The sequence below is a fragment of the Nerophis lumbriciformis genome, linkage group LG27 (genome assembly GCF_033978685.3).
Source record: "Nerophis lumbriciformis linkage group LG27, RoL_Nlum_v2.1, whole genome shotgun sequence".
In the NCBI taxonomy this organism is placed as follows: domain Eukaryota; kingdom Metazoa; phylum Chordata; class Actinopteri; order Syngnathiformes; family Syngnathidae; genus Nerophis; species Nerophis lumbriciformis.
In genome coordinates this window covers 29,635,917-29,650,219 of record NC_084574.2, presented here as the reverse complement: position 1 = coordinate 29,650,219, position 14,303 = coordinate 29,635,917, and the positions used below count along the sequence as shown (strand labels likewise).

The 14,303-nt window shown below is 37.2% G+C and overlaps 1 protein-coding gene across 4 annotated transcripts in view; it reads left to right on the top strand.

Annotated features, from left to right (window-relative positions):
* rgs12b (regulator of G protein signaling 12b) overlaps positions 1-14,303 on the top strand; it is a 137,566-nt gene that overhangs the window by 92,569 nt on the left and 30,694 nt on the right. For all 4 annotated transcript variants that reach the window (XM_061988201.2, XM_061988200.2, XM_061988202.1 and 1 more), the window contains exons 7-9: positions 9,343-9,512; positions 11,788-11,880; positions 11,974-12,117. In XM_061988201.2, the coding sequence (XP_061844185.1) occupies positions 9,343-9,512; positions 11,788-11,880; positions 11,974-12,117 (407 nt within the window). The remainder of the gene's footprint in view (positions 1-9,342; positions 9,513-11,787; positions 11,881-11,973; positions 12,118-14,303) is intronic.

The following is a 14,303-nucleotide window of genomic DNA, read 5'->3' as shown; positions in this document are numbered from 1 at the left end:
TCGATTTATTAGTTCTGAAAAAAGTTCATAAATAGAAAAGTTTAAATATTGAAGCAAATTCTTCCATAAATGTGAACATGAATAACGTGGTCCAGCCTCGATAAAAGTATATTTTAGTGAACGTTTGTACACTTTGAACACTATAAATTGATATACACTACTGTAGATCAAACAAACATAACAAGGGGAAAATGGATCAGCTAAATATTTAATAACAAAGCCAAAATACAAAAAAAAATACAACCATCTGAACTGTCCTGATAGACCGCCACCATGCCAACATACTTTACACTGTAAGTAAGTAAGTACATTTTATTTATAAAATCACTTGCCCTTTGGTGCACTCACAGTTTGAAATCATAAAACTCCTTAACTTAAAAAGCCGGGTCGCTACAATGATTAGGAATAATAATACAAAAAAATCTACTTTTACCTTGTTGGTTTATTTAATTGCTGTGCAGCTGAAGAAAGGGGGAGTGGGAGGCAACGCGACAACGTTGTGATTACTTCCGGAATGTTTCAAAACACACATCGCTTGTCCATTGCTTTCTTTGGACTTGAATTGAGCTAGAAACTAGAAAAACGCTGTAACAAGGTTAAAAAAAAACACTTAAAAAGCACACAAGGTAGCAATTAGCTCAGTAGCTAAGGACAATGCTACTTTGCTGAGTGAATGAGCATAAAGATCAATCAGCCCGCCCACAATGGATGTGATGCCTGGCACAAAAAGGCTGTGCTGCAGGCACACAATGGGTGAATGAAACGTTGCAGATTTATAAAATATGCATATTTTTTTATGTAAATGTAGGTTCCACAGTAACCTTTTTATAGTAAACATGTCTATTACTATACTATATACTAATACTATACACTGTACGTCTAATTCAAAGTCCTGAGAACCTGCATCCTCTGCAGTGGACATTTGTTTTAAATATATTTCTTTTGTCAGAGTTAAAGATTTCGAAAAACAATTGTACTTGTTACACAAAACTGCATAGGACACTGTTAATTGTGTAGACCAAGAGTCCCCAAACTTTTTGACTCGGAGGCCGCATTGGGTTAAATCAATTTGGCCGGGGGCCGTGCTGTATATATTCCTTGCGCACTAATTGACTGAACGAGCGCGCACTTGCACGATGATGTCATGTGCGAGCACGATGATGTCATGTGCGAGCACGATGATGTCATGTTATCAATGGGAAAATGCATTTTTAGACAGTAACAAGCAAGTAGAAAATAGATTAGAAAGGACAGATTTTTTAAAAAAAATTAAAAAATTAAAAACAATTTTTTTTTAACTTGGGACTTTCTGCGGGTCAGATTTTGGACACTGGCGGGCCGTATTCGGCCGCAGGCCATAGTTTGGGGACCCCTGGTGTAGAAACTGGCATTGAAATGATAGCCAGGCTGACATGTATAAGGTTGTATTTAATTTGCACTCTATTACTACAGTCAAACGACTTTTCATATTGACTCCATGTATAGTAGACAAAAAGGTAAAAAAGGTGTCTTTGTTAAGTTAAGTTAAAGTTAAAGTACCAATGATTGTCACACACACACTAGGTGTGGTGAAATTTGTCCTCTGCATTTGACCCATCCATCCCCTTGTTCACCCCCTGGGAGGTGAGGGGAGCAGTGGGCAACAGTGGTGCCGCGCCCGGTAATCATTTTTGGTGATTTAACCCCCAATTCCAACCCTTGATGCCAAGTGCCAAGCAGGGAGGTAATGGGTCCCATTTTTATAGTCTTTGGTATGACTGGTTGATATATACTCATTACTAGGGATGGGAATTAATAAGATTTTTCTGGTTCCAATTCCCCTTTCGATTCTGCTTAACAATTCAGTTCCTTAACGGTTCTCTTATCGATTCTCATTTGGAAAAAAAAAAAGAGAAAAAATGGTGGATTAGCATCAAGTTTGTTTAGTTTAGAGCAGTGGTCCCCAACCTTTTTGTAGCTGCGGACCGGTCAACGCTTGAAAACTTGTCCCACGGACCGGAGGAGGGTGGCGGGTGGGGGTGTGGGTGAGGGGTGGTTCGGTTGGTATTTTTATTTATTTATTTATTTTTTATTTTTTCATAAAGAAATACAATCATGTGTGCTTACGGACTGTATACCTGCAGACTGTATTGATCTATGTTGATATATAATGTATATTTTGTGTTTTTTATGTTGATTTAATAAAAAAAATAATTTAAAAAACAATTTTTTTTTTTTTTTCTTGTGCGGCCCGGTAACATTCGGGTTCGGTCCGCGGCCCGGTGGTTGGGGACCACTGGTTTAGAGGTAACATGACCTTGCAAAGCCTACAGTGAGGTCTCAAAAGGCACATATGTAGCATAGAAGAAAAAATAAATACATTTGTAAATAAATATAAGAAATTATTATTCGTCTGTAGAATTGAATCATGTGCAAATTACACAATATTGTAATATTTAGTAACATGTGATATTAACTTATTACATGCAAACTTTATTGGTTATAATTTTGATGAATATGGCTTTGAATTGAAAATCTCAAAAAATGAAAGGTTTTAAAACTGTATGCCATGATGATCAAAATTATAACACACAAAGGCTTGACATATCTCACTTTGCATGTAATGAGTTAATATCACAGATTAGTTTCACATTTGAAGTTAAATGCTGACATGAATGGACTTTTACACCATATTCTAATGACTGAGGGAACATCTGGTTGCAGGAAAACATGCAACTTTTCTCTGACTACAATTAAACATTCAGTTACCGAAAATGCAAGCTTTTGACCACAAACTTAGTCGCTGCTCGGTGACATTTGTCTAGCAGCAGACGTGAACTGGGGCGAGTACTGCCTGCCTCGGAGGCAGTCAGAATCTGTCTCTCGTCATGCTCATCTAAACGAGAAGGCATTTATTTCATATAAACAAATAATAGCGCTAACATGATAGGAAGAGTTAGTTAGTACCTCTTGTATTTAGATGACGTGCTCGCGTTACTGCTGCTGGGATTAGATAGGAGTGGCTAAAAACGCGACTTTCATTTATAATTGTTGCATGTTGCGTGTTCAAATGTTTCAGCATATTACTCATATGTCCTCTTGATGAAATAGCAGCCTTAAAATGATTACAAGTAGCGCTGTTGCAATCTTTTCTTGTAAAATGTAGTCAATTTAAGGGCGTTTGTTGCGCTGTTCTCTGCCATTTTTAGATCTGACATCACTGCATCAGATCTACGTCACGCTACGTAGTGACGTCATTCCCACCCGGAAAGATTAGATAAGAGATATACCGTTTGACTAAAAGGCAAGGGATTCCAAGGAATTGATACAATGGGAACCGGTTCTGAACAATATTTTGCTACAGTTTTGCAGTCAAGTGGTTGACTTTAGTGAAGAATCAGTACATAGTGCAGATATTGGTAAAAGGGGAGAAAAAATTAAATAGAAATAGTCACCCTTCAAACACGCGGTCTAGTTTTGGAAGAATTTTAATCTTCTTGTTCATTCATAGACTTTTTACGATGGCAAGCTATTCCAAGGAATTGATACAATTAGAGATGTCCGATAATGGCTTTTTTGCCGAAATCCGATATTCTGATATTGTCCAACTCTTAATTACCGATTCCGATATCAACCGATATCGATATATACAGTCGTGGAATTAACACATTATTATGCCTAATTTTGTTGTGATGCCCCGCTGAATGCATTAAACAATGTAACAAGGTTTTCCAAAATAAATCAATTCAAGTTATGGAAAAAAATGCCAACATGCATTATTCTTTTTAACATGCCTCAAAACAGCCGCTTGGAATTTGGGACATGCTCTCCCTGAGAGAGCATGAGGAGGTTGAGGTGGGCGGGGTTGAGGTCGGGGGGGAGTAGAGGGTACCGGGTGGTGTTTATTGTAGCGTCCCGGAAGAGTTAGTGCTGCAAGGGGTTCTGGGTATTTGTTCTGTTGTGTTTATGTTGTGTTACGGTGCGGATGTTCTATCGAAATGTGTTTGTCTTTCTTGTTTGGTGTGGGTTCACAGTGTGGCACATATTTGTAACAGTGTTAAAGTTGTTTATACGGCCACCCTCAGTGTGACCTGTATAGCTGTTGACCAATTTTGCTTGGCATTCACTTGTGTGTGTGAAAAGCCATAGATATTATGTGATTGGGCCGGCACGCAAAGGCAGTGCCTTTAAGGTTTATTGGCGCTCTGTACTTCTCCCCACTTCCGTGTACACAGCGGCGTTTTAAAAAGTCATACATTTTACTTTTTGAAACCGATACCGATAATTTTGAAACCGATACCGATAATGTTCGATATTACATTTTAAAGCATTTATTGGCCGATAATATCGGCAGTTCGATATTATCGGACATCTCTAGATACAATGGCTGTGCGATTCAAGAACTCCTTCATTCCGCACTCCATCCAGCTGTATAATCACTCGCCATACAGCAATAGATGATATCTGTCTATCGCTTGACCGCTTCTATGTTAGCTACCTCTCTTTGTTTATAATGTATATTTTCTGCTGGATCTACTCTCTATTTTATGCTGCCCTTTTATTTTATTGCTGCAGCTATTGCATATACTGTAATATTGTACACGGTATTTGGGATTTGTTATATATTGTATATATTATATAAAAATATAATATAAAACATCAGTATATACTATATACTGTATATATAATATGTAAATATTACATATATGTTATATTTTATATTGCTTCTATGGTACATTATTAGTCTACTTTATTCCTGCATTATCCTTTCCATCCTTACCCTTTCCATCCTTTGTAACTGAGCTACTGTGTGGAACAATTTCCCTTGTGGATCAATAAAGTTTGTCTAAGTCTGAGTCTAAGTCAAAAGGCCACGTTCACTTTATCCCGACTTCTGTTTCTTTTCGCCCTCCCTTCTCGTGTTGAGTAAATTAGTTGAACTTAAAGGACAAATACGAAGGGTTTGAATTTGATTACTTATCTAAGCACAGAAAAATGTGCTGCTCATCTATTTGGAACACTTACATAGCACAGTGAGTTAAAGAAACACACTGCATTTGTTCAACACTCTACAACATTGTTTATAGGGGAGAAGGATGCTGGTTGTCACAAGCTTTACTCTAGTGCGTATTGATCATCGTCAAAACAATATTTCAATAATCACACATTGATTACCACACACAAAAGTACCAAAAATGTTTACCTTTTAGTACTGGTATAGTTTGGTACCGGTTCAAATGTTAAGAGGACCTATAATGATTTTCTTCTTTTCTGACTTGGTTGTTACAATGATAGATACTTGCATTAAACCAGTGGTTCTTAACCTTGTTGGAGGTATCGAACCCCACCAGTTTCATATGTGCATTCACCGAACCCTTCTTTAATGAAAATTAAAATTATGGGTTTTTTTCAAATTCAAGACAAACTTATATGTTTTTGATAACACTTAAGTATGGGGAACATATTCTAAGTAACAAAGATTTAATTTATAGTTTTTTGTACACTAGGGGAACATATTCTAAGTAATAAAGACTTAATTGACAGTTATTTGGTTAGGTTCAGGGTTAGCTGGTTAGGGTTATAATAAGGCCATGCCGAATACGGCATTAATAAGGACTTAATAATGACTAGTTAAGAGTTAATATGTTACTAATTTGCATGTTAATAAGCAACTAATTAATGGTGAATATATTCCCCATACTAAAGTGTTACCATGTTTTTTTACTGGTGCACAAAATGAACCGTGCATGAACATCACCTTGTTCAAAGAACAAAACCAACAGAGTGCATAAACTCACAACAAATTACACACCTGCAAATCAGTCTGACTTCTGCTGTTGCCGTACCCGTAATACGCCGATTGGGAGAAGTTTTTATTTACACGATGAGTCGGGTGTGTCTTGACCTCCGCCGAACCCCTGAGCCCGACTTACCGAACCCCTAGGGTTCGATCGAACCCAGGTTAAGAACCACTGCCTTAAACAATGCCAAAGCGTCAAATCATAAGGTTCATGCATTTGAGCGTAAGCTTGCACGTAGTTTTGGATGCCTTTTGAAAGCTGTGTTTTGACGTATTTGTGAAATCACATATTGGCAAATGAACTAATGTGGACATTTCAAGTGCATTTCTCTCTGCTCTGCTCTGTTGTGCCGAAGCCTGGATCTCCCAATGTTATTCCTTATCGTTTCATGCTCTCGGGGCCTGCTCTGATGTCTATAGAATAAATACTTCCGTGTTTATTTGTCCACAACAGTATAAGCTATATTAGCCGCTAAACTGCAAAGAAAAAAATGGCGCGTTTGCAACATTACAACTTGTTTTGAAGAAACACAAGAAAAGATTGGATAATGTATTATTTTTATGTAGTGGTGGCATGACACTATCACAGACGTGTGACATGCAGTGAAATATATGCTGGCTTTTTGATGAGGCTCTGTATCGATCAGAGAGTAGGGAAGTGTACCTAATGGTGTGACCGCAAATTTATATATTGTTTATGAAGTTTATTTTCAACTAACTGTGACTAAAACAAACTTAGTTGTGGTGTTCAACTTCAAGATATATATTTAAACGGTGTGTATTTTCAAAATGTACATTGTAATTCTGATTCGAAGAGAATTGGACGTGGTTTCATTTGCAATCTGGGAATGCAATCTTGCAGACAGACTCAGAAAACGGGATATAAATGTGATTGTGGAGCAAAATTTGCGCAAAGCATATCCAGCACATTTAAATCTAGACCAGAGGTCTTCAAAGGGGGTTCGTGACCCCTAGGGGTCTGCACAGGTTCTGCAGGGTGGGTTGTGACATTTTTTGTTGATTTGACTTTTTAAAAATATATTTCTCCAGCTGCCAGCTGGCGATTAGCACACCAGCGGCCAGCTCACAATTAACGTACTAGTTGCCAGCTAGTGATTAGCATACTAGTTGCTAGTTAGAGATTAGTTTAGTCTTTATTTGAAGGGACAATGCACAGAGACATTAAGATCAAAGACAGATATGTTCTGCACCAGATTATAGCTAAATAGCTCATTTCCATCTGCAGTCCCTGGCTACCTAAATTAAAGACATACAAAAATCATGCAATAAAATGATAACATTAAAATTATACTATAGCATGTAATCACATTAAGAAAAGTCAAATGCCCTTTCAATGACACATACAATACAACCACACCTCATTTACATCATAACACAGACAAGTTGCCACCTTGCTGTCAGTTGGCGATCAGCAACCTAGTGACCAGCTTGTGATTACCGTGCTAGTTTCCAGCAAGCAATTAGCAGCCCTAGTTGCCAACTAGCGATTAGCACGCTAGTTGTCCGTCAGCTATTAGCCGTGTCATACTGTAATATTTTAATATCTTTTTATTGCACAATAACAAGGTACATTTAGAACAGTTTTTATTTAAAACAACATTTTATACAGGACATATTAGTAGAAGCGGGTCCCCGCTCTGTCTCTCCTTCAGTTTGGGGGTCCTTGGACTGTAAACCGTTGATGACCCCTGATCTAAACCAGAAGGAAGCGTGTTAAATATAGATTATTATCATTGTAGGTCCCCTTTTAAAAGGTGCCTACCCCTAGTGACTACCAACTCCATTCTCCCCAACATACTGTTCACTGTCCACTAGAAAGTATGTATCTAATAATAATAATAATAATAATAATAATAATAATGGGTTATAAAAACCCCAAAACCAGTGAAGTTGGCATGTTCTGTAAATCTTAAATAAAAACAGAATACAATGATTAGCAAATCCTTTTCAACGTATATTCAATTGAATAGACTGCAAAGACAAGACACTTTTTAACGTTCGAACTGGAAAACGTTGTTTTTTTTGTTTTTTTTGCAAACATTAGCTAATTTGGAATTTGATGCCTGCAACATTTTTCAAAAAACCTAGCACAAGTGACAAAAAAGACATAGAAAGTTGAGGAATGCTCATCAAACAATTATTTGGAACATCCCAGAGGTGAACAAGCTAATTGGGAAGAGGTGGGTGCCATGATTGGGTATAAAGGCAGCTTCCATGAAATGCTCAGTCATTCACAAACAAGGATGGGGCGAGGGTCACCACTTTGTGAACAAATGCGTGAGTAAATTGTCGAACAGTTTAAGAACAACATTTCTCAATGAGCTATTGCAAGGAATTTAGGTATTTCACCATCTACATTCCGTAATATCATCAAAAGGCTCAGAGAATCTGGAGAAATCACTGCACGTAAGCGATGATATTACGAACCTTCGATCCCTCAAGCGGTACTGCATCAAAAAGCGATATCAGTGTGTAAAGGATATCACCACACGGGCTCAGGAACACTTCAGAAAACCACTGTCAGTAACTACAGTTATTCGCTACATCTGTAAGTGCACGTTAAAACTCTACTATGCAAAGCGAATGCCATTTATCAACAACACTCACAAACGCCGCCAGCTATGCTGGGCCAGAGCTCATCTAAGATGGACTGATGCAAAGTGGAAAAGTGTTCTGTGGTCTGACGAGTCCACATTTCAAATTGTTTTTGGAAACTGTGGACGTTGTGTACTCCGGAACAAAGAGGAAAAGAAACATCGGGATTGTTATAGGCGCAAAGTTCAAAAGCCAGCATCTGTGATTCTGTGATGGTATGGGGGTGCAATAGTGCTCGTCTGTGAAGGCACCATTAATGCTGAAAGGTACATGCAAGTTTTGGAGCAACACACTGTATGTTGCCATCCAAGCAACGTTATCATGGACGCCCCTGCTTATTTCAGCTAGACAATGCCAAGCTGCGTGTTACAACAGTGTGGCTTCGTAGTAAAAGAGTGCGGGTACTAGACTGGCCTGTCTGTAGTCCAGGCCTGTCTCTAATTGAAAATGTGTGGCGCATTATGAAGCCTAAAATACCACAACGGAGACCCACGGACTGTTGAACAACTTAAGCTGTAAATCAAGCAAGAATCGGAAAGAATTCCACCTGAAAAGCTTCAAAAATTGGTCTCCTCAGTTCCCAAACGTTTACTAAGTGTTGTTAAAAGGAAAGGCCATGTAACACAGTGGTAAAAATGCCCCTGTGCCAACAAGCCATTCAATTCTAAGTTAATAAATATTTGCAAAAAAAAAATAAAGTTTCTCAGTCCGAACGTTAAATATCTTGTCTTTGTAGTCTATTCAATTGAATATTAGTTGAAAAGGAGTTGCAAATCATTTATTCTGTTTTTATTTACGAATTACACATCGTGCCAACTTCACTGTTTTTGGGTTTTGTACTTGTATTGTATTACCTTAATGTTGCAGCCAAAAAAGCAAAGCTGCTGGTAATGGTTACATCCTTAAATAAGGCCACCATCACAGCATGTGTGTGTATGTGTATGCAGAACTGAACAACGTGGAGCTGCAGGGCTGCAGCAGTGACAACAGTCTGAACAGCAATGCCAGCCTCCCCAGTGTCCAGAGTCACCGGCGCCACACTGAGAGGAGAGTGGCAAGCTGGGCTGTTTGCTTCGAGAGGCTGCTGCAGGACCCCGTGGGAGTGCGCTACTTCTCGGTAACATACTGTCACTGAACCTGATTGTTTGCGTGCATATTGTTTACATTTGGGATTAATGTCATTGTTAGTGGAGTATACCATGGAATGTAGAATAGAATGGACCTGGTCTTTCCTGTACTCTCACAAATTAGAGAATGTTGGCCTCACAGTTTAGAGATTGAGGGTTTAAATCAGGGGTCCCCAAACTTTTTGACTCGGGGGCCGCATTAGGTTATTAAAAGATCTGGTCGGATATATATGTATATATATATATATATGTGTATATATGTATGTATATGTGTGTGTGTATATATATATATATATATATATATATATATATATATATATATATATATATATATATATATATATGTGTATATATATATATATATATGTGTATATATATATATATACTGTATATGTGTATATATATATATATACTGTGTATATATATATATATATATATATATATATATATATATATATATATATATATATATATATAAATACGTTAGGTCAGGAAAATACACAGAGGCTATTTCATCCCTAAAAGCCTGTTTCTTCAAGGGATTTTATAATATAATAAAATCCCCTAAAGAGCAGGGAAGGATTGTAGGGATAAAATAGCCTCTGTGATTTTTCCTGACCTAACGTAAATTCCGCTCCAGCACTGTATATATATATATATATATATATATATATATTTCGGAGCGCGATGATGTCACGTTATCGATTGTAAAATGCATTTTTAGACAATATGATTAGCCTGAGCGGCTAGGAGACACCGAGAGTAACAAGCGGTAGAAAATGGATTAGAAAAGACAGATTAAAAAAAAAAAATACAAAAATATAAATATACATTTTTTTATTTTTTTATTTTTTTAACTTGGGACTTCCCGTGGGACGGATTTTGGACGCTCCGCGGGCCGTAGTTTGGGGACCCCTGGTTTAAATCTTTGTTTGGACATTTCTGTGTGGAGTTCGCATTTTCTTCACGTGGTTGCATACGTTTTTTCTGGGTACACCAGCTTCTTCCCATACTCCAAAAACATGCATGTTAGGCTAATTGGAGACTGTAAATTATCCATAATCATACATGTGAGTGTGAATGGTTGTTTATTTATATGTGCCTTGTGATTAACTTGTGACCAGTCAAGGATGTACCATTATATGCTTCCAACTTTGTAAGAGTACTGGAAACAAGTATTTTACAAACTTTCAAGAAGAAGTGGATGATATTCATTGAATAGCTGACTTAGTGAAGCAGATGGAGCGTATCACAGCTAGTCTGCGTCATACTGAAGCAAAATGAGTCTAACACCAGCTAAGAATGTTAAATAATAAATAAGCGGCAGACATTTATCCATGAAAATATGGTAAAGCTGCTGATGGTGTGTGACAGAGAAGTAGCCATAAGGAGATACCATAGACATCCACTCCCCAGGGTAAATGCTGTACATTATTATTACAATACTTCATAACATTACTGCAGTTGTTAGTACTATATTATATTGTGTTGTTTGCATAAAATATTTTTTATCCAAAAGTTTGTTGCATGTTAAGATTTGGATGTTTTAGGGGAGGGGCAAGCATCAATAAATTAATTGGGATTCAGATCAACAGGAGACGTTGATTTGAGTTAAGAGCTCTGTCATAGGAGCAATTGAACTCGTAAGTTTAGGTACTACTGTAGTACTCTTTACATGGAAAACTGAATAGTTTCCATAAAAGTAATGACAGAATTAACTGTTTTTAAGGGACTTGAGGTGTGAAGTCTCTTAATTCTGGTCCCAATACATTTGTCCATTTATTGCATGTTGGTGTCCAACAATTAGCCATGTTTAGATTGTAGACCTGTTGATCCCCTATTTCTGACTGTTATACTGTACCTACTCTATGTACAGTATTGTTCTATTCTTACACGTCATAACGTTACATTTACAATAGGCTCTTTTGTTGCTTTTTTTTTGGTTGTTAATTTTTCTTCTCTTCACAATGTCCGAACTTTGGTTTCAAGACCCATTTTAAAAATGTTGTTCCCTGCCGTGGCTAAAACGTCATGAATCAAATTATTTAATGCCCTAACATTGACATAAAATGTACATTAACTAACGACAAATAACACACCAGATATGAATGAATGCTCTTTGCTGAGAACATGTGTTTTTGCACGATAATAACATTTTACTAGGACATTTAAAGACCCAATAAAAACTGACCCAGAATCCATTTTTCTTAATAATCCCGAACCTTTATGCACATTAGTTTTATTCTTCCACATTTGTTGCTGCAGGAATTCCTAAAGAAAGAATTCAGTGAGGAGAATATTCTGTTCTGGCAGGCATGTGAGTTCTTCAGCCACGTCCCGGAAAATGACAAGAAACAGGTACAGTACATAACGTGCATATATTTTGTTGCCACAAATGCCCTTTAAGCGATATATATTAGGTGTTATTTTGGTTTTCTGTATTTTTTCCAGTTGTCTCAGCGAGCCCGGGAAATCTATAATAGCTTCTTGTCAAGTAAAGCCACCACTCCGGTCAACATAGACAGTCAAGCTCAGCTCGCTGACGACATCCTCAACGCCCCGCGACCAAACATGTTCAAGGAGCAACAGTTACAGGTGGGTCTCTTGGGATATTTACTATATTAAGAACACATTGAAGGGAGCAGTGAGGATACATTAAAAAAAAAATACTTAAAAAAGAAAAACTCACAAAGTTTGTCTAAAAATAATGCCTTTTTATTTTTTTATGGCATTTTGTGGCGTTTAAGGTGAACAGAGTAGTAATTTAATTACTTTAGTAATATTAATAAAATGATAACTGATTAATAAATTCATAAATATTAAAGAAATAAGAGAATAGAAGAAATAAATAGTAATTATCACAGCAGCAATACAAACAAATTACAATATTTTACAGTATTTTCACATTTGACCAAAAAAGTATCTTTGATTCACAAAATGTTGTCTGCTATTTAAACCCACATGCAAGATTTCAAGCACTTGTAAGCATATTTTGAGGTGAAAGACAACCAAACTTTGCCTGAGCATTTTAGCTCGATGCTCAGTGACTTCAGGGCAGGTGAAAAACAAATCAAGTGTAACACTGTCACTGTCGGCGGTCTCTGTACTTTATTAAATTAGTAGTAACTATTACAAACTAAACCAAAGTAATATAGTTTTTAATAAATAATAATAATAATAATGGATTAGATTTTATATCACGCTTTTCTATTGTTAGATACTCAAAGCGCTCACAGAGAAGTAATAGTAAAGGGGTTGTTTGCAACTGGCTCAAAGTTATATTTTTCAAGTCAAAAAATAAAAAACCCACAGGGTATCTTCAAAACAGTGTTTCTTAACCATAGGGTCCCGTAGAGGGCCGCCAAAAGATATCTGTTTCTCAGCTGTGGTCCCTAAAGGCCGTAGCGGTACTTAGTTGTAATACACTTTTCCACCACTTGTGGCAGTAAGGACAATCTCCAAAAAAAAAAGAAGTCTGGAGCTAAAGTCAAACAGAAGTTTCTTAAGCACAAAAATGTTTACTAAATTGGTGACGCTGTATTTTTTTATTTGTACTTAAATTTTACTGACAGTTTCGTTAAGAAACATTCATTATTATTTTAGTTTATTTATTTTAGCACAACATAATAGGATGTTAATTTATTTTTTGTCAGTTATGTATGAGTCCCCTCTTATAAAGTATATTTGGTTGGTACTTATTTTTCTAATCAGCTTGACCTAAGCCTAAAGTTTAGGTGTTTAATAAATAACAATCTTTGTGATTAACACATGGTTTAATATAATTTGACAAGGTTGTAAACTGTATGTAGGTTAGATATAATTATTGAATACGGTTAAAATCTAGAGTAAGATTATTACTTAAGTGTTAATATACAGTACAGGCCAAAAGTAACACCTTCTTTCTAATAAAAAGTATGATGTACAGTACAGGCCAAAAATTTGGAGACACCTTCTCATTCGATGCGCTTTCTTTATTTTCATGACTATTTACATTGTAGATTGTCACTGAAGGCATCAAAACTATGACACCTGTGAAGTGAAAACCATTTCAGGTGACTACCTCTTGAAGCTCATCGTGGCTATTTTGAAGAACTAGAATATAAAACATGTTTTCAGTTATTTCACCTTTTTTTGTTAAGTACATAACTCCACATGTGTTCATTCATAGTTTTGATGCCTTCAGTGACAATCTACAATGTAAATAGTCATGAAAATAAAGAAAATGCATTGAATGAGAAGGTGTGTCCAAACTTTTGGCCTGTACTTTATGTGTGGGACCCGGGCTCCTCTGTAGGGACGGCGTGGCGAAGTTGGGAGAGTGGCCGTGCCAGCAATCTGAGGGTTACTGGTTCAATCCCCACCTTCTACCATCCAAGTCACGTCCGTTGTGTCCTTGAGCAAGACACTTCACCCTTGCTCCTGATGGGTCCTGGTTAGCGCCTTGCATGGCAGCTCCCACCATCAGTGTGTGAATGTGGAAATAGTGTCAAAGCGCTTTGAGTTCCTTAAAAAAAGGTAGAAAAGCGCTATACAAGTATAACACATTTTCTTTTTCTTTTCATCAAAACGGCCACAATACTGGCAGGAAAAGATGCAAATATAATGATTTATCCATCCATCCATCCATTTTCTTCCGCTTATCCGAGGTTGGGTCACGGGGGCAGCAGCCTAAGCAGAGAAGCCCAGACTTCCCTCTCCCCAGCCACTTCGTCCAGCTCCTCCCGGGGGATCTCAAGGTGTTCCCAGGCCAGCCGGGAGACATAGTCTTCCCAATGTGTCCT